This window comes from Myotis nattereri (genome assembly GCF_964212035.1).
Source record: "Myotis nattereri genome assembly, chromosome: 4".
NCBI classification, from domain to species: domain Eukaryota; kingdom Metazoa; phylum Chordata; class Mammalia; order Chiroptera; family Vespertilionidae; genus Myotis; species Myotis nattereri.
This window is the reverse complement of record NC_138079.1, coordinates 104,015,041-104,035,155: the sequence shown is the minus strand read 5'-3', so window position 1 is coordinate 104,035,155 and position 20,115 is coordinate 104,015,041. Positions and strand designations below refer to the sequence as shown.

General features: G+C 46.8%; 1 protein-coding gene across 2 annotated transcripts in view; it reads right to left on the bottom strand.

Moving 5' to 3' along the window:
- KATNIP (katanin interacting protein) overlaps nucleotides 1-20,115 on the bottom strand; it is a gene marked incomplete at its 5' end in the record, with an annotated part of 136,273 nt that overhangs the window by 90,568 nt on the left and 25,590 nt on the right. The window contains 2 exons of one of the 2 annotated variants that reach the window (XM_081090459.1): nucleotides 941-1,208; nucleotides 19,291-19,422. In XM_081090459.1, coding sequence (XP_080946585.1) covers nucleotides 941-1,208; nucleotides 19,291-19,422 — 400 coding nt within the window. The remainder of the gene's footprint in view (nucleotides 1-940; nucleotides 1,209-19,290; nucleotides 19,423-20,115) is intronic. The other variant, XM_081090460.1, reaches the window with a different exon arrangement.

Below are 20,115 nucleotides of genomic sequence, written 5' to 3'. Positions count from 1 at the left end.
ATGCTGCCCCCCTGGCTGGGCTTGAAATCTGGTTCCTGATAGGGCACCCCAGCAGGAGGAGCAGGAGAGGCCGCCAGCTGCCAGCCGAGGTGGAGAACAGGACTGCAGCAGGCAGGCCCGGCCGGTGCCCCACTGCGTTTCACTCTACTTTCCCAGGTCTTGTCTGAAAAGCCTCCTCTGTGGACAGCTGTGGTTTCCGTCTGCCCAGCATGCTCTCCCCGTCTTCAGATCTGCCTTGATTTTCCTTTGGAAACTGTTGTCAGTGCATGTGGTTTGGATGGTGATAACTACACCCATAGCTGGACTGGCCAATCAGAGCCACAGTAACGGGCTCAGATGTGGCCCACTGTGGGCTTCAAATCCAGGGCTGGGACTTTTGCTGGAACTTTTAGGAAGAAAAATCCACTTTCTGATGGAGTTGCAAAGCCATCAGAAGCAGTGTCTCAATTCTGTGTCTGTATGTGGAGCGCCTACCTCAGGACTGTACCAAAACAAGACAAAGAGGGCAGAGGTGAGAGGGATGAAGGGAAGGAGAAGGAAGGGAATGAACAGAGGAGGGAAAGGCAAAGGAGAGAAGAGAGGGGAGTGGAGAAGAGGGAAGGGAGGGAAGGGCAGGGAGGAGGAGAGGAGAGGAGAGAAATGAGTCCTGCTAAGCCCTGGACTCCTCCGTTCTCCAAGCCAACACGGTCCCTTTTGCTTGGCCCAGTTGACGTGCAGATGCACAAGGCAGCCCCCACACTGCCAGGCATGGACCACCTGGAATTTCAGTGTCATCTGAGGCCTTTGCCTCTTGCAACCAGCAGAGACCTGACTGATACAGCTCCCTGGCCCGCGGGACGGTCTATCCAAGCGGAACTCACAGTGTGGCTGGAAACTTAAGTCCGACTCTTGGATCCAGAGACACCAAAGACAAGGAAACACCACACAAGACAGAGCTCACCTTTGGAAGCCGGGTTGAATTCCAGCACCACGAGGGTGTCTGGGCCGCGGGAAGGGTGTCCTGCCATCTCCTGGTCGTCAGGAGCATCCTCCTGCACGGAGTCCCCCCTGGAAAGAGGGGTGCCATGTCTGGGACTGCTCCCCAGGGCCTGGTCCTCAGGCTCCGGCTCAGAGAGCACATCCTCTTCAATGGAGTCATACTCGTCACTGGAACAGTCCTTTTGCTTCCTTTGTAGATTGACACTAAGTTCTAGGCTTTTTCTTAGCTCCTGCCAAAGGTCAAGAAAAGTGAGAAAGGAAATATGTCACTTTGATAAAATCATCTGAAATAGATCTTTAAAACCAAAGAACTATCCCCACCAAACTAACATTTACCCAAATCATCTCAACCCATGTGTTGTCATCACTTTGAAGACGAGAAAACAAAAGGCAGGGACACACAAGCAACTCTGAACAGAACAGTGTTTACAGTATTAACTGTGCTGTTCACATGCCTGGCATGCCACTAAGAATGTGTGCGCATGCACACGTGCATGTATGTGTGTGCACGCGTGTGTGTACATGTGTGTGAGTGAGAGAGAGAGAGAGATGGTTTGGGGCTTGTTAAAACAGATTGTGGGGTCCTGCCCACAGTTCCTGCTTCGGTGGGTTCTTGGCAGAGCTGAGAACTTGCATTTCTAACAAGGCAATGCTAGTGCTAGCCCAGGGACCGTATCTGAGTATGAAATCCCAAAGGCTCCAGATGAGCCTGAAATTCCAGATGGTTAATGTCTGGTGCACGGTTGTGGGGCCTGTCCTGTGTACTGGAGGATGTTTAGAAGCACCTAAATGTCACAATATTTAGTACTTAGCTATTACTGCTTGACAATTTTTTAATGTGTTTTGTCTCACAAGATTGCAGATTTACAATTTTAAGGCCAAGAATTAAGACAGGAGTGATCAAAAAATGTATCAACAAAGCCAGGATACTTTTGAAAAAGAATATTACTACATTTACACTGGGAGAAAAAATGTAAAATGGACTATTTGGGCAAACCAGTATGTTTGGTTAGCCTAGCTAGACCACCCCTGGAGCCAGCATAGCATCTAACAGACGTGGGAGAAAAGGAAAGGAATGAATAAAGGTTTGGTGGCTAACAGTGGCTGGGGTAGGCTGAATAAGACTCCCCAAAGATGTCCAAGTCCCAATCCCTGGCCCCATGGCTCAGTGAGGGCCTCTGAGGAAGTGAGAAGCACTGCGTGGAAAACTGATTGTCTTAGAAAAACCATCCTACACAGACCAGGGACAAACATGCACATTAACGTGCCGCTGGTGAGAAAGGGAGGAGCATGCTACTGGGAGCGAGAGGAGCGGGAATCTTATACGGTGGCAGGATCGCAGCGGAACTGTGTCCTACATTATGTGGTAAGTGAAACACTGTAAATGATGGGCTTGGATAGTTAGCTGAAGAGATTTCCAAACCAAGTGTTGAAGATGCAGTCTGGTTTCTTCTTGCTGCATAGGAAAAACTGTGAGAGGAAAGAGATAGTCTGAGGGGAAAATTATTAAGTAAAAAGGGATAGGATGATTTGGGAAACTCTCATTCTATTTGGGTTGAAAAAGACATTAAATTAGGAGATTCCCTGTCAAAAAGCAAGCTCTGGAGAGGAAACCAAGGGTGTGACTCAACAACCTTTGGCTAATATTGCAGAGGAACCAAAGTTTAGAGCATTCAATCACACTGCGGGCTCTTTGAAGAGATCAGACATGGGCTTGTGGATCCCTTAGCTATCTCAGCCGGCGCCAGGAGCAGAGATGGGATTATCCAGGGAAAATCTATGAAGGAACTTGTTGTCTAATGGAATGAATTCTAGAGGCATACTAGGAGACCCACATGGTTTCTGAAAATGTCATCCAGCAGAAACACTGCCAACTAGAACCGAATGAGAGGGAGAGAGGAGAAAATAAGAGAAGGCTGTCAGACACCCAAAATTCTACAGGCAGGAAACAGGCTGATAACACGACTTCGCTGAAGTACATTTACCCTTCAGGAAAGAGGAAGGATGACTCCAAGAGTGGAGCCACGGGCCCAGAGGCGGGAGCCCTGAGCCACACAGAATTATTCTTGGGCCTTGAAACCTCATGGAGTTGGCCCAGTGGATTTCAAGATGGCTTGGGTTTGGTGCCATCTTTCCTCCTTTCATTTTCTCCCTACTGTGATGGGAATTGCTATAACTGCTCTCCTGTGCCCGACCCACCATTGCATTTAGGAGCAGATAACTGGCTTTCCAGTTTCACAAGAACACAGATGGAGAGGCATTTGGCCCTAATATTGGTTACACCCAGAACCTCACCCATACCGATCTGGATGATAAAGAGGAGACTTGGACACATTTGGGGCTTGAGTTGATATGGTAATGGTGAGGCTTCTGGGAAGCTTGGGATGGGATGAATGCATTTTGTATTTAAGATGGAAACAAATCTTTGGTGGCAGAGGAAAGACTGTTGTAGGCTGAATAAGTGGCCCCCAAATATGTCCACATTCTAATCCCTGGGACCGGTGAATACCCCTGTACATGGCAAAGGTGTTAGGGCAGAAATAGAATATAAGAAATATTCATCACACTCTGTTAACCATGACTGTTTTGTTCTGAGTAAAGAAGGCACATTCTAACCTGGTTGGGAGTTGCTCACCTGGAAATGCAGCCCATCCTCCCCATCGGAGAGCTGCTTATTATCATGGAAAGATTAACAATCTTGCCCTAGCCAGTTTGGCTCAGTGGATAGAGCCTCAGCCTGCAGACTGAAGGGTCCCAGGTTCCATTCACGTCAAGGGCACATGCCCAGGTTGTGGGCTCGGTCCCCAGTAGGCTGCAGGAGGCAGCCAACCAATGATTCTCTCTTGTCACTCGTGTTTCTCTCTCTCTTTCCCTCTCCCTTCCTCTCTGAAATCAATAAAAATACATTTAAATATGCATATGTATCTCCTTTATATAAAAAAAGATTAATAACCTTGTTGCAAAAACCAGAGCCGTCAGCCCTTTGAAGACCTCCAGCCCTTTGCATATTGCCAGTGCTTTGAAGACCCCCAGCCCTTTGCAAATCTCCATCCTGCATTACCTGCAAACTGCCCATTTGGCATACCCTTTTGCCTACTTCCCCATGTGATCTTTGTCCTTCAACCCAATATAAACAGCTGGCTTATAGGGAGGTGCAGACCAGATTTTTGTGGATGACCTGCTGCTCTCCCAAACCTCCAGTAGGAATGGAATAAACGTTCATACATGACTCAACCCTGTCTCTGCTGAATTGGCTCAAATAGTGACAGGCAGCCCAGACCCCCTGGTTGTCCGGTTACAAAGGGACTTTGCAGATGTAATTAAATTAAGGATCTTGAGATGGGAGAGATTATCCTGGATTATCCAGATAGGCCTGATGTAATCAGAAGGGTCTTTGTAAAAGGGAGGCAGGAGGATTAGAGTCAGAAAGAGAAGATATAAGGATGGAAGCAGAGGTCAGGGAGGAGGAAAGATGTTACACTGCTGGCTTTGAAGGAGAAAAGGGATTCTCCTCTACAGCTTCCAGAGGAATATAGGTCTGCTGACATCTTTTTATTATTATTATTACTAGAGGCCCGGTGCTCAAAATTCGTGCACTTGGAGGGAGGGGTCCCTCAGCCAGGACTGCACCCTCTCGTGGTCCGGGAGCAATAGGAAACGAACAGAGCTGTCTATCTTTTATACCTTCTCCCTCCCATTCTGCCCAATACCAAGTACCATGGTAGTTACTGAGCAAACAGAACGCTGCCTGGCATGTAGTAGGTGTATGACAAATATTTTCTAAATGATTGTTTTATGTGGGTGACTAGATAGTGGCCATAAGAAGGGTGGAGAGGACCCACGTGCCTTAGAGGTGGCATAGTGATGAGACCCTTAACACGTTACTAATCCTCCAATCTGCATTTTTCATCCATAAAAATGGGTTAACAAATCCCTGCCTCACAGAATTGTTTAATAAGTAGTGGTCTGAATCGTGGATTATTTTGCCGCCCAGAGCATATGTGGCAATGACTAGAGAAGTTCTGGATCACAACAGGGCAAAGGGAATGCCAGTGGCATCTAGTAGGTAGAGGCCAGAGATGCTGTTGAGCATCCTAGAATGTACAGGACAGTTGCCCACAACGAAGAACTATCTGGCCCAGTGTCTAGTGGTGAGGTTGAAAAGCCATGCACTAAAGTGAGCACATATTCATGAACAGCATTAAAAAAGACAGTAACAAGGCCTTCTGGCTGAGGGCATTGAGGTGGTCCATGCAACCTTCCTGGAAGCCAGACTGAGGTCATGGCTCATGTCTTCAACGTCTGACGGCAGTGGGGAGGTCAAAGGATTTCCTGCTCCTCCACAGGAAAAGTGAGTTCCTGGGTGACCTGAAGTTTAACAGCTTCAGTTCTAGGTTCTGCACAAGTGGATGCAAGGCCAGGTGAGACAGCAGGGGCAAGCCTCTCTCTGGAGCCCCGATATGCTCGCCGGTTACTGTGGAACAAAGCAAGGAAATGGGCGCCAGCTAGCTGGGACACTCCTCGTTGGGAGACGGCTGTCACTGTCCAGGAAATCCCAGCCATCCCGGGGCCCACAGTCATCCTCCCTGTTGTCCAAGGCAGAGTGAGCCCCCAGCATAGCCAGCTCCAGGGAGGATTTGGGACATTAGGATTCTCGAACCCATGGCCAGCTGAGCAGGCTCCCTGCAGCCTCTTCATCATCGTCACAATGTTGCAACCCCACATTTTAAGTGACTGAATTTTTGGAGTCCCCCCCTAACTGGAGGACTGAGGCCTAGAGCCTCCAGGCAGCGGTTCTCAACCTGTGGGTCGCGAACAATGAAAATGCATCCTGCATATCAGATGTTTACATTACGATTCATCACAGCAGCAACATTGCAGTTATGAAGTAGCAACGAAAATAATTTTGTGGTTGGGGGTCACCACAGCATGAGGAGCTGTATGAAAGGGCCGCGGCGTTAGGAAGGTTGGGAACCACTGCACCTGCTAGAGTGATTGAATGGCAGAGCCGGGCCTTGTACCCTCGGCCACTGCTCCTGCTCCCTCTGGATTACCCAAGTGTGAAACTGACTCTCCTGCATTGCCATGGCCCTGTCAACCGGGAAGGCGATGTGGCAAGTGCCATTGTTAATGGACCGTTCATGCAGGCATGCTGCGGTGCTGCGCTGGGCGCTGATGGGGTGATGGGGAATAAGGTGGCAAAGCCGCAAGCAACCACTGCCTAAACAAAAAGAGACGGCATTCCAGATGTGGCCAGGACTGTGAGGAAAGGGACTGACTGGAGATGGGCGGAGAGTGGGTGGGCGGAGGGAGCCTGAGGAAAGCTGGCCAGGGGAGGCTGGGGGACAAAGAGCCTCCCAGTGAGTGTCTGGGGCCCAGTGTGTCAGGCAGGGGGGAAGCAGAGCCAAGGCCAGCAGGTGGCAGTGACCGGAGGGTGGTCCATGCACATCAAGTGAAGGGAGGGCAGGGAGCAGGGGTCACCCAGGGCATGGCTTTGTAGGCCTCAGGGTAAAGTCTGGACTTTGCTTTATGGACATGAAGAGGCCACTGAAAAGTGCTAAGCAGAAACATAATGTGATCTGATTTCTGTTTCTACAGATCACTATGGTGCTTGGATACCAAGTTGGCGCCATGGTGGAGACAGGGTGAACAGTTGCAGCTGCGGCAGCAGGTGGAAGATGAAGGTGGGAATGGGAGATGCATTTTGAGATGTATTTTGGAGGCAGAGATGACAGAAATGACTGACTAGAAATTAACCATACACACACACACACACACGTACATACATATATATATATAGATACTCTTTAACCAAGCCCCTCTAAAAACGTATCCTCCACTCGTAAGTATATAAACACTGTTGGGCATCTTTATAATAGAGAACGATCCAAATGCTCACCAGTAAAAGATGCTTAAATTAATCACAGGCAGGCACTGATGGAGCCTCGGGCAGCCCTTCCTGAGAATGAGGTAGATCATGTCCACTTTCTCAAAAATAGTAAGATACACATTTAAGGAAAGAGAAGCATGTCATTATAAACCCAATTTTAAAAATAATTATTAGTTTCTCTGCATAAGAAAGCTCTGGAAAAATCATCATTAAACTATTAACAATGTTCTCTCTGGGGGTGACATTATGGGGACTTTCTTCCCTACTTTGTTTTACTTAATTTTTTCTTATAAGCCTACTAGAGGCCCGGTGCACAAAAATTTGTGCACTCGGGAGGGTCCCTCAGCCTGGCCTGTGCCCTCTCACAGTCTGGGACCCCTCGGGGAATGACCACCTGCTGGCTTAGGCCCGTTCCCTGGGGGATTGGGCCTAAGCTGGCAATGAGACATCCCTCTGGCAGCCCGGGAACCCTCGGGTGATGTCCACTTGCCAGCGGGGAGCAGGCCTAAGCTGCAGTCGGACATCCTTAGCGCTGCTGTGGAGGCGGGAGAGGCTCCCACCACCACCGCTGTATTGGCAGCCATCAGCCTGGCTTGTGGCTGAGCAGAGCTCCCCCTGTGGGAGCACACTGACCACCAGGGGGCAGCTCCTGCATTGAGCGTCTGCCCCCTGGTGGTCAGTGTGTTTCATAATGACCAGTGATTCCCAGTCACTCTGCTGTTAGGGTCAATTTGCATATTACCCTTTTATTATACAGGATAGAGGCCTGGTGAATGGGTTGGGGCCGGCTGGTTTGCCCTGAAGGGTGTCCCAGATCAGGGTGGGGGTCCCGCTGGGGTTCCTGGCCAGCCTGGGGGAAGGGCTGAGGGCTGTTTTCAGACTGGCCACACCCCCTTCAGGGTGGGGTTCACCCCTGGGGTGCCTGGCCAACCTGGGTGAGGGGCTGATGGCTGTTTGTAGGCTAGCCACACCCCCTTCATGGTGGGGGTCCCCGCTAGGGTGCCTGGCCAGCCCAGGTGAGGGGCTGACGGCTGTTTGCAGGCTGGCCACAGCCCCTTTAGGGTGAGGGTCCCCACTGGGGTGCCTGGCAAGCCTGGGTGTGGGGCTGATGGCTGTTTGCAGGCTGGCCACAGCCCCTTCAGGGTAGGGGTCCCTGCTGGGGTGCCTGGCCAGCCTGGGTGAGGGGCTGATGGCTGTTTGCAGGCTGGCCAAGCCCCCCAGCAGGGACCCTTACCCCATGAGGGTGTGGTCATCCTGGGTGAGGGGCTGATGGCTGTTGCAGGCTGCCACAGCCCCCAGCCACCCAAGCTCCCAGTGGAGGCTGGCTGGAAGCAGGTATCTGGGATTTATTTAGCTTCTATAATTGAAACTTTGTTGCCTTTTGCATAGGCCACAGCCAGCCAGAGCAGGCGGGAAGCTTGGCTTCCTCCATCGCCGGGGCAACCAAGCCTCCTGCTTGCTCCAGCTCCGTGGCTGCCGGCCGCCATATTGGTTGGGTTAATTTGCATATAGTCGCTCTGATTGGCTGGTGGGCATGGCTTGGGCGTAGCGATGGTATGGTCAATTAGCATCTTTGTCTTTTATTAGTGTAGATTCCCAATTTTATAATTAGAAAATAATGATATATTTACATTTATGTTTAAATCTTGTCCCAACTCTTGCAAAGAAATATATTCCCCACAGTAGCGGGAGGGACAGCAGTGGAGGACCCTGGGTCCCCAGCCCGGGACACATCTGTCCCCAAGGGAGTGACTCAGACGCAGCGAGCAGCAGCACCCGGCCCCGGAGGTGACGGAGCAGTGTCAGTCTGACTTCGTGTATCCAGTGGAGTGGTCCAGACTAAAAAACAACAGGCCACCAATCCAACAGGAAGAAACCCAGGAAATATAACCCCGTGAGCCCGTCTCAGAAAAAACCTCCCGGATGACAAAATCCAAACGATGGCGGTGCCATCAGAATAAAGAGCACAGCCCGGAGCAGCGGGTGCGGACCTGGTGGTGGGCGTGGAAGCTGGTTAGAGACGGAGTATCCTAGACAACTGTGCACATGTGCGTCACGGAGCAAACTGCAATGTCAAAACCCAAGCCCTCAGCGTAGCTAATGGAAACCAGAAGAGGGCAGGCGGCGTGGCACAGCCCTGCCTCATTTTCCGAGTCAGTGAGTCAATTCAAATCCCTCATGAACAGAAACAGAGTTTAAAAAGATGGGCAACTCTGACTTCAATGTTTCTTTCATAATTTGTTAAACTGGTGAGATATTTTCAGAAAAATCTCTTGTAACAAATTTCAGTTTCAATAATTCCCCATTTCCAATTTGATTTTACTTCTGTTCAATTAATACAAATTTAAATGCCATATTTGTATTTACAAAATATACTTTAAAAAGAAGCCTAAATTCTGCATGGCTGGCATCTTCTTCACAAAAGAAAATAATACGTTTGCTCATACCGGAGGAGCAAACCTTAGGAACCTCTGCCCTTATAATGCCCGTGTGGTCTAGAACCTTCTGTCCCGGGCGGAGGGAGACGAACTAAGGAGCGACATGCCCTGGAGAAAGCGCTCAAAGCCCTTCCTTCCAGAAAGATGAGGACCTGGGTGCAGGCTCTGAAAGCCCACTTGCCGAGACTTCAAAGGGACCCCGGGCTGCAGCCGCCACCAGCTGCTTTGAAGCTGCCATCCAGAAATTTCTCTGTGAAAAGTAAGTTTATAGCTTTGCTTTACAGCCCTGTTATGTGCAATTTCAATATTTAGTGTTTAAAATGTTAAGTTAAAGCCCTTTCAACAGAAAGTCCTCTGCAAGGAGCCCAGGTCAGAAATGTGCTGGAGGGAGTGGACGATGGGACTGCACACAAGTTGGACCCCTGGTGGAGAGCCAGGGAGGGGGCCGGGGAGGGGGTTAGGGAGGGGGTCAGGGAGGGGGCCAGGGAGGGGGCCGGGGCTCGCCACTGACTGAAATGCAGCAGGGTTCACTGGCCAGTGGATCCGTGCCTCTCATGCCTGACCTGCCTCGTTCTGCTGGGCCAGGGAAAGAGCCAACCTGGGCAACCATAAAGCTGTTTGCGATAACAGTGATAATAACTATAACACCACCAGCAGCAGCCACCAATTACCAAGCTAACCTCTCTCCACACCTTATCCCATGGCAGCTGTTCACCACCCCAGCGGTGTCCTTTCTTACAGGCCCAGGGCACCTAAGTACAGGCCCAGGGCACCTAAGTACAAGCTCAGGGCACCTAAGTACAGCCCCAGGTAACAGGGCTAGCAATAGCAGAGCCGGTTTGGATGAATAACTGTCCGACTCCAAACCCAGGCTCTTTGCCACCTGCCCACATTTATTCCTTTCCTGGCACCTGCACGTTGGAAGCAAGCGGTCTCTGAGCAGGAGGGAAGTCAGGGCCCAGTGACTGTCCAGGACTTGCATGGAACTGATGAAACCTGCTGGTAACAGCTTTGGACAAAGCTGCCTTGAGGCCATTAAACGTGTTACATGTGGGTTGTTAGTAGATGAAGCATTAACCCTCTGACTACCCTCAGAAAGGGGACAGCGAGGTGTAAGTGGGTTCTGGGCCTGGGTTCTGGGCCCACTCCAGCTGCTCTGTGTCCCCCAGCAAGTCTCTGAGCTCAAGCCCCACCTCAACTGTGGGAATGGGCCCTGACAAGCTGACAAGGTTGCTGAAGGGAGACAACGAGATGACAGCCGTGAATCAGTGTTTCAGGACTGCTCTTACAGAGGTCTGGTTTTCACAGCAAGTTTAAAAGTGAGATGACAGCATTTCTTCTCTGTTTCTCAGATCCTATTGACTCTGCCCACAAGAAGATCAAGTGTTTAGAGCATGAAGCGCAGCGGGTACTTTGACTGTCCCAAGAGGAAGCAGCAGTCCCCAGGGAGCTGTCACTGGCCTGCAGCCAATACCCCTCCTCCCTGCCAACCCCCAGCAATGTCTCTCATTTAGTTGGCAGTTTTATAAAAGTGGGATCTGAATGCCTTTAGCCCAGCATGCACTGTTAGTTGCAATAATCCCCACTAGCTCCTATTGCCTTATATGAGCCATTTTACTCATGTATATTAACCTGCCTGGCCCAGAAAAGATTTTCACCCTGCACTGAGGGGGTATAGACTAACTTGTTCTCCTTTTCATTCATTCATTATTCAACAAATGTTTATTGCTGAATGTATTTGTCCCCATTAGCAGGTCTGACTGCTAAGTACTCGGACAGAGTAATGAACCAGACAGATAGAGTCCTTGTTCTCATGGAATTTATAATCTGGCAACAAAGACAGCCATTCTGGAGGAAATTACAAGTAGAATGAGCATCAAGAACCTAACTGAGGGCTTAGCAGCCCATGCCTCATGCCCGCTGGCTCCTAGATCACAAATTTCCAAAGATAAAGTGACTTGAGACCTACCTTTTTCATTTAAAGCTAACTTTATTTATGAAGGACCTTGGAGCAGTCTCTTCCATCCCATCTCTATGAAGAAAAAGCATCCTGGTCTTAGGCAGTGGCGTGATGTAAGAGCAAGGACATGCACTCAGCACACTGAGCTGCCTGACTGTTACCCGGCTGTGAGGCCCCGAGTGCCTCACCTCCCTGTCCAGAGCTGGGATTGGCTATAGGAAATGGAATGGGGATGGTGAGATAGAGACCAAACAATAAAGAATGCTGCTGGCAGATTAGAAATTCTGAGGAACTCCTGAAAGACAGAGGCAGAGATCACAGGGCATTCGTTGGGGCTACTTTAAGGCTGCTGGCTCCCGGCTGCATTAAGTACAGAGGTGCTCACCCACCGACTGAAGCCTAGAGTGTGGGTACTGAGCCAGAAGGCAGGACAATGCCCCCCACAGGAGATCACCATCCCAAAGGCAGACTAGGAGCTCCGAGACCTGGGCGGGAAGATAAGGTGCACAGCTTCCAAGAGCCTGTTATGCCCCGACTCCACAATCACCAGAATGAGCGGAGGAAGTGGGATTCTCAAGAATGAGCACACATCTGGGAAAAATCAACACCCTGACTGATAGCCACCAAATGAATAAAAGAACAAATACCCAAAGAAAGAGAGTTAATAGTATAGAGGAAGACTTTACAACACAGAACATTCAGATCCCTGGAGAGATTTAAGAGGACCTTTCATCCATGAAAAAGAAACCACTAGAGATCTTAAAAGCTCAATCAAAATCAAGCCAAACAATTTTATAAAAACACAGTACAAAAAGACAAAAAGGAAGTTTGAAAGAAAAATTAAGTCACTTGCAAAGACAGATCTGGGCCAACATTTGTCCACCAGATGCTCCAGAGGACAGAACAGAAACAATGGAAGACAGTAATGATCTATATATATAAAAGCCTAAGTGACCGTTAACAACCGAACGAGCGGAACGACCAGACAACTGCCGGTAGCTATGACGCACACTGATCCAGACCTTGCTGCTGGGGCTCTCACAGCCTCGAATCTGGTTCACCTGCACCCCGGACCCAGACAGGAGGGAGGAGGGAGCCCAATTCCTCACAGAATCGGCCAATGGTTAGCTTGCTGCTGAGGCCAACCTCCCTCGGTCCCTCCCCCTGGCAGGCCAGCCCTCCCAATCGGCCCAGATCGCCGGCCAGGCCAAGGGACCCACCCATGCACGAATTCGTAATAATATTAGTAATAATATTATTATTATTTTCCAGTGCTAAAGAAAGACACAAGCCTTCATATTGAAACGGTCCAGCTACTATTTTAAATGGGACAAAGATAATGACACTGACATTCATATGAATAAAAGGCACTATCTACTAGAAATTTTAAATATATAAAGCAAAAACAAAGAAATATAAGGGAAAATTGACAAGTTCACAGAAATCAACCGGATTAAACAGAGAAAAATTAAGTAGGATCTATTGCAGTGGTTTGCTAATGAGCATGAGAACTTCCCAGAAGTCTTATGAGAAATGCAGAATCTGAGCATTCCAGATTCAAATCCGTGTCTCTGAGAGGGGTATGAGAATTCACATTTTTAATAAGCAGCCCAGGTGACTCTGATATGAGTAGTCTGGGACCATACTTTAAGACTCACCAGGGTAAATAATTCAATGAATCGCTGGGCTTAATAGATAGATTGAGAACTTTGTACCAAAAAGAGAATTATTATTCTCTTGAAATACCATGGAGCATTTATAAAAATGATCTGGTAGACCACAAACAGAACCTCAGAAATGTCCAAAAAACATTCTCTGAAACCAAACAAGCCATTCCCTGATCATAAAGTAGTAAAACTAGAAATTAACACAAAATAAAACAAAAATAGATTAAAAAAAAACTATTTACTTAGAACATTTGTAAAAAAAATTCTTCTAAATAAATAGAGGAGGAAAAAACCTAAAATCACAAATTAGAAACACATGACAATGAAAACACTATATAAATAGCAAATTTGTGGGATAAGAACAAAGCAGTGTTCAGAGGAAAATTTATAGTCTTAACACTGATATATTAGAAAACAAGACTGAATATAAATAAATTAAACATTTAACTTAAGAAGCCAGGATGGCCGAAACCGGTTTGGCTCAGTGGATAGAGCGTCGGCCTGCGGACTGAAAGGTCCCAGGTTCGATTCCGGTCAAGGGCATGTACCTGGGTTGCAGGCACATCCCCAGTGGGAGATGTGCAGGAGGCAGCTGATCGATGTTTCTCTCTCATCGATGTTTCTAACTCTCTATCTCTCTCCCTTCCTCTCTGTAAAAAATCAATAAAATATATTTAAAAAAAAAAAAAAAAAAAAAAGAAGCCAGGATGGCCGAAACCGGTTTGGCTCAGTGGATAGAGCGTCGGCCTGTGGACTGAAGGGTCCCAGGTTCGATTCCGGTCAAGGGCATGTACCTGGGTTGCGGGCACATCCCCAGTGGGAGATGTGCAGGAGGCAGCTGATCGATGTTTCTCTCTCACCGATGTTTCTAACTCTCTATCTCTCTCCCTTCCTCTCTGTAAAAAATCAATAAAATATATATATTAAAAAAAAAAAGAAGCCAGGATGTGTAGTGGGAGTGGGATAGAACCAAAGCAATAATTTAAACCAAAAAGTTTACAGAAGAATCAAGATAAAAGTAGAAATGAACTGAAAGAGAAAATAAGAAATGAATGAATGACAAAATAAAATTTAAAAAAGCAGCCCAGCCTGAGTGGCTCAGTGGTTGAGCATCAACCTACGAGCCAGGAGGTCAGTGTTTGATTCCCGGTCAGGGCACATGCCTGGGTTGTGGGCTTGATCCTCAGTATGGGGCGTGCAGGAGGCAGCCAATTGATGATTCTCTCTCATCACTGATGTTTCTATCTCTCTCCCTCTCCCTTCTCTCTCTGAAATCAATAAAAACATGTTAAAAACAAAATAAACAAAGTATATGTACTCAATCAAAAGCTGGGCACAGTTTGACTGGATAGATGGAGAGAGCTTTTCATATTCTATTCAGTTTATTTCTGAATTGTTAGACTCTTTCCTAATGCGAAAGCACTCATGTATTAGATGTTATACAAAATTATGAAAAATAATGTAAAAGTACCTAAGGTATTCCATATAGCCAATAAATGTAAGAAATAAAAGACAATATTTATCCCAATATTGATTCACAGGTCATTCTTTATTTTTATTAGGATGAAAAAAGATGCTGTAGTAAGTCAGATACCACCCGAGAGCTTCACTTACAGAAGCGCTCTATTGGGTGAAAGGATCACCACGTCTCTCCCTCCGGACCTGCCTTTCATGGGCATTTGGTGCTTGTTCAGCATCGTTCCACATGAATCATTCATGCACATCACTGAATTATTCCGTGTGCTGTCTGCCTCTCCTGCCCAGAGCACTCCTAATGCCATCCGCCAGGCTGTCCTTCAATCCGAGCTGCCCAACTGGGCATCTCTGGGTGCATTCAGGGCACCACGCCCTTGATGGCTCTGGGTACAGAGGGGCTAATAACGTGCCACTGGGAAGGAGAAAGACCTCCTCTTGTCGGGAACCAACAAGGCTTTCATTGAACCAGAAGTTTCAAGCTGATGGTCTGAAAGCCAAATCTGGCCATTTTCTATCTTTGGTCCACAGAAAATTGTGAATTTTTTACCAACATTAAAAAAAAAAAAAGGCGGAGAAATTGAACACAAAGAAACCCAGATACTTGGCTTCTCTTAAAACCAGAAAGCCTCGTACCACGGTGCCCGTCTCCCCATGATGAGTCAGCCGAGCTGTGTCAAGACTCTTCACGGCATCCCCGGCACTCAATGCCAGGGCTGTGCTTGTCATCCCGCCGGCCTTGCTCATGTCGCTGAAAATATCCATCTTAATTGGCACCGTGTGCCAGTGATCCCAATATTCCAGGACCCAAACTCCACTTCTCAAACTGATTCTTCTACCCCAAGCAGCAAAAGAATTATTTGTCAGGTTATGTTTCCTGATTCACAGTTTGGAAAATACTGTCACTGTAATTATAACTCAGCGATGTGATGACTGAACTCAGCTTGTGTGGGCTGCCCAGGGTGCCGAATCAACATCTACACCACACCTCACTCATTGATTCACTCAATTATTCAATCCGCTTGCTTAACAAAGATTTATTTGCACACTAACTCTATGCCAAGCACTTTTCCAAGGACCAGAGACAGAGCAGGCAAAGAGACAGCACACATCTCTGCCAATATGAAGCTTAGATCTAGGGTAGAGAGAGGCTATTTCAAACCCCACATATGTAACTTATAAATGAGCTACAGGAGTCCTTGGATGAGTGGGGACTGAATATTCTACTCCTATGGATTTTGTAATCAGAAATAGGGTTGCCTATAAACTCAACCTAGGATTTACAATTTCAGAGCTGACAAGCACAGGAAATACCTAATCTGCCCCTTTTTGTCAAAGGGGAGGCAATGGGGCCTCTGAGAGTGACTCACAGAGTTTACAGAAAAGCTCCAGGCTTGTGAGACTTAGGCACCTGATCTTTTTACTCCCTAAAACAGGAGTGACAAGCTCCAACATCTCCAGAAGACGTAAACCAGCAAAGTGAGTTCAGAGTCACCAACAGAGAGTGGTAAAGAACAGAGCAAACAGGAGGGAGCATGCTCAGAGTAAGTTTTTGATTCAAAATAAAACAGCAATAATCATGACCACAGCACAACACCAGGCCAGTCAACGATACACACTGTGAGTTGAAGCCTGGTCCTTGTAGGCACGGGTCTGGGCCTTCCCCATTTGGTCACACACTCTTCCACTCATCACTATGTTTCTATCCTTATCTTGAATTTGAGCATAATTTTTTCAAGTCATAACTAGTAAGAATCCTCTCCTACAGGCCCGTTTTCTCCGGATTATTTTTTTTCTCAAGTTGAAATATGTTTTTAATGTGACCAAAGTGAAAAAAAAATGAAGGGTTCATATTCATTTCCTTGATTTAATAATGTCTTCATATAATAACACAAAATTAATTTTCTATTTATCTAAAATTAACATCTTTAAATAGTCAAAACCTAAATAAAATAATTTTCCATGAAAATATTTTTAAAAGATATTAAGACTTCCTTGCTTTCTTAAAAAAATATGTTGCATATAATTTAGTCTTTTCTTGACACTAATAGTCAATATCTGGATAGAAATTGATCTGTACCACAGGAGATGCTGTCTAGAGCTATTATGTTTTTGTATCTTTCATTTTCTATTCTTTTAAGTGCCATCTCCCACCCAAGATTCCAGATTGCAGAATATGAATCTAAAGACAAGGGCAGAACCTCTCCCATCCCCTCCTGGCTTTTGTAAACCTCAGTGGATTTTTGTTGTTTTATTTTGGTTTTTTTTTTTTACTTTATTTTTACCTTGATTGTATAGTGTAGGTGAGATTTTAACTTTGAATTTTTAAATCTCTTTTCTAGTCCCAAATCCAAGCCACAACATCCAAATTATCTCCAAAACTGCTTCCATTTGAACTGGACTCGACTCATCAGGCCTCTGGTTCAGAATCACCGGGAGTTCTTTGGTTAAAAGTACAAATTCTGGTAGCTTAAACATTAGACCTAAAATATGCCTTTTAAACCAATGCCCTTCGTGATTCCTGTGCATCTGAAGCCTTGAGATCCACAGCCCTATCTTCTCCTTGAACTGCTGCAAATGTTGCTACAAATTATCGTCACGTGGGGTGCTTCATGCAAGGTACAATGCCTGAGCCACAGCCAGGCTGAGAACCAGGACCTCTGGTGGTAGGACCTGGGCATCTGGGCTTGTTTCATTTATTTTTTCTTTAGTACTTTCTATTTTGAGCTGGCTGTGTATTTCACGCACCATTTGTAAGAACAATACACGCAGATCTCATGTACGCTGCAGCCAGTTTCCCCCATGGTAACACCCGCGTGACCACAGCACAATAGCACAATCAGGAAACCGGCACGCATACCACCCCACTCAGCTTTTCTAAACGAGCTCTCCTTTCTGACTTTCCTCTGTGTCTTCCTTTGCTGATGCTTAGCTCTACTGAAGCTTTAAAAAAAGTTTTTATTTTGAAAAAATTTAAAATAGACAATTGATCAGAATAGTATAATACCCAAACCCCTTCACCTACGGTCACCAAATGTTAGCATCTGGCCCCATTTCTCCCTTTCTCCCTTCTCCCTTTCCTCCTCCTCAATAGGTAAACCTGTTCTTTACTCTGGCCCACTTATGCGCTAGTGTAGACAGCATGGCCGCTCACGCCTGCGTGCTCCGGCATGTGTCTTCTGAGAACAAGAGCCTTCTCTATATAACCACAATAGAATTACCGAATATGGGAGACTGGACATCACTATATTATTTACAACATAATGCACTTAATTTTCAATTTCTCTGAATTTCCCAAAACTGTCCTTAAATTTATAGCAATTCTCCTCCCAGGACCCCACATAGAGTAACTGCGACGTCTCTGTACCCTCCTTTCGTCCAGAACAGCCTTCCTGTCTCTCCTGCAACTGATATATTGGAAGACTCCAGGCCAGTTTTCTGTGGATTGTCCCTCAATCTGGGCTTATCTGGTTGTTTCCTCATTGAATTTCATTTTTGAAAAACATTTTCATCAACATTCCCAGCAATGAGGTCACAGGGGAGAGGCTTGGCAGAGGAGAGGTCTTCTCAATCGTTGTTTAACACAGTTAAGCATAACTGATGGATGGCCCCCTCTGAACACCTTGCTCCCAGGCAGAATGTCAATACTATTTACCACAGATCGTGCCCCTGTGGAGAGCTGCGCATTTTCAGAAGCAAAACCAGGTCAATGCCTTTCCCAGCTTGTAATCCCAAGGAACAGGAGTCCTGGGCTCTGGGTTTCCAGACTGGGCTTCGCTGAGGCCTGGGCGAGCAACATCATTTCTCTACTCCTCAGTTCCCTCAACTATAAAATAGAAGGAAAATACCTAGCACTTAACTCACGGGGTGATGCAGTGATGGATGGTACACACCCAACACAGTGCTCGGCACTTAGTAAGTGCTCATTTAATGTGAGCCTTTACTGTGATTATTTATTTATTTATTTATTTATTTAGGTTAATTCTCACCTGAGGATATTTTTCCCATTGATTTTTTTTTTTTTTTTTAAAGAGAGTGAAAGGGAGGAAGGGAAGTGGGAAGGGGGCAGAGACAGAAAGAGAGAGAGAAACATCGATGTGAGAGAAACACATAAATTGGCTGCCTCCCACACGTGCCCAGGCCGGGGGCTGGGGATTGAACCTGAAACCCAGGTGAGTGCCCTTGACAGGGAATGGAACCCATGACCCTTTGGTCCTTAGGCCAATGCTCTAACCACTTAGCACACTGGCCAGGGTACTTTTTTTTTTTTTAATAACATCATTATTTCTCTTAGAAATATTTTTTCTGATATATCTCCTCAGGCAAGGACAACAAAAGAAAAATAAACAAATGAGGCTACATCATTTGTAGAAGGGGGATTGAGAGACTGGATGAAAAGTTAAGAAGTATAAATTGGTAGTTACAAAGTAGTCACAGGGATATAACCTACAGCATAGGGAATATAGTCAATAAAGTTACAATAACTATATATGGTGCCAAGTGGGTGCTGGAAATACCAGGGGGGACACTTTGTAGAGTATATGATTGTCTAACCACTATGCAGTACATCTGAAACTAATGCAAAATAATACTGAACATAAGCTGTAATTGAAAAAGAAAATTTTTAAAAATAAATCTATACTTTATATGAAAAGCAAAAAAATAAATAAATAAAAATACCACTAAGCCAAATCTCTTGTGTATTATTTTAAATCTTCTGGTATGTTGGCCAGAGTTCTTTTGTTAGAGCCAAATCCTGTTGCTATCTGTAGTTTTTCCAAGTATAAAAAAGAATCTCTCGTGGAGCCCACCCTCTGGCCCAGCTGCTGGGCTACGGAAAAGACCCTGGCCCTTCATGGTAAGGATGCAGGAAAGCCGTCTTACCATTACATCCTGGATAGTTAAGAGGATCCTTGCTTTGTCCGTACTGCTTGGAAGGTTGGAATGTCCATGAGCGTTCTGGAGGGAGAAGAAGTTAACATCACAGGGTGTGGTGCCGGTCGGAGGTTTGGAATCCTAGAGACAAGCAGAGAGAACTGGGTATGGTAACAGCAACTTGTGTCCCTAAAGACATGTGGGGCCTCCATTCTCTCTATTGGCCTCCACGCCTCCATCTCTCTCCTCACGAAGCCGTTCTCTGCTCTCACTCCCTCAGCTGATCTGATCAAACTCACCCCTGCTCTACCAGCACCACTGGGGAACAAGCCATTGGGACCAGGATTCAAACTCGGGCCGCCAACTTCCCAAAACGGTGCCCTGAGCTGCGTGGGGACCAGCACAGAAAGATAGCCACACACGTTGAGTAAAAATGGCAGGATTATCAAATAGTATGAAAGGTATAATCTTATTTACGTAAAAACAACAATAAAAAGCAAAGGGGGGAAAGGCACTCACTCAAAGGTTAATTACATGGCAATCGGAAACAGAAGTACCCGAGCAATGGAACTGCCCTCAAAATGCTCCCTCGTGTTTCCAAGGCTCACCACTGAAATTAATGCGGACTGAAGGGACCGCCCGGGAGCCCTGCTGGGGACAAGGTGATGCGCTGCTTCACTGGGGACGCTTGGTCAACAGCTGCCTAAGCCCACCCACTGCCAACTGGTGGGTGAGCCGCCATGGGCCACGCAGTCTACGTCAGGGGCCGTGGCAGGCCTGCTGGTGGCACGTGGGTTGTAACGGGTCTTGAAGTTGTCTATATGTATCAGTAAG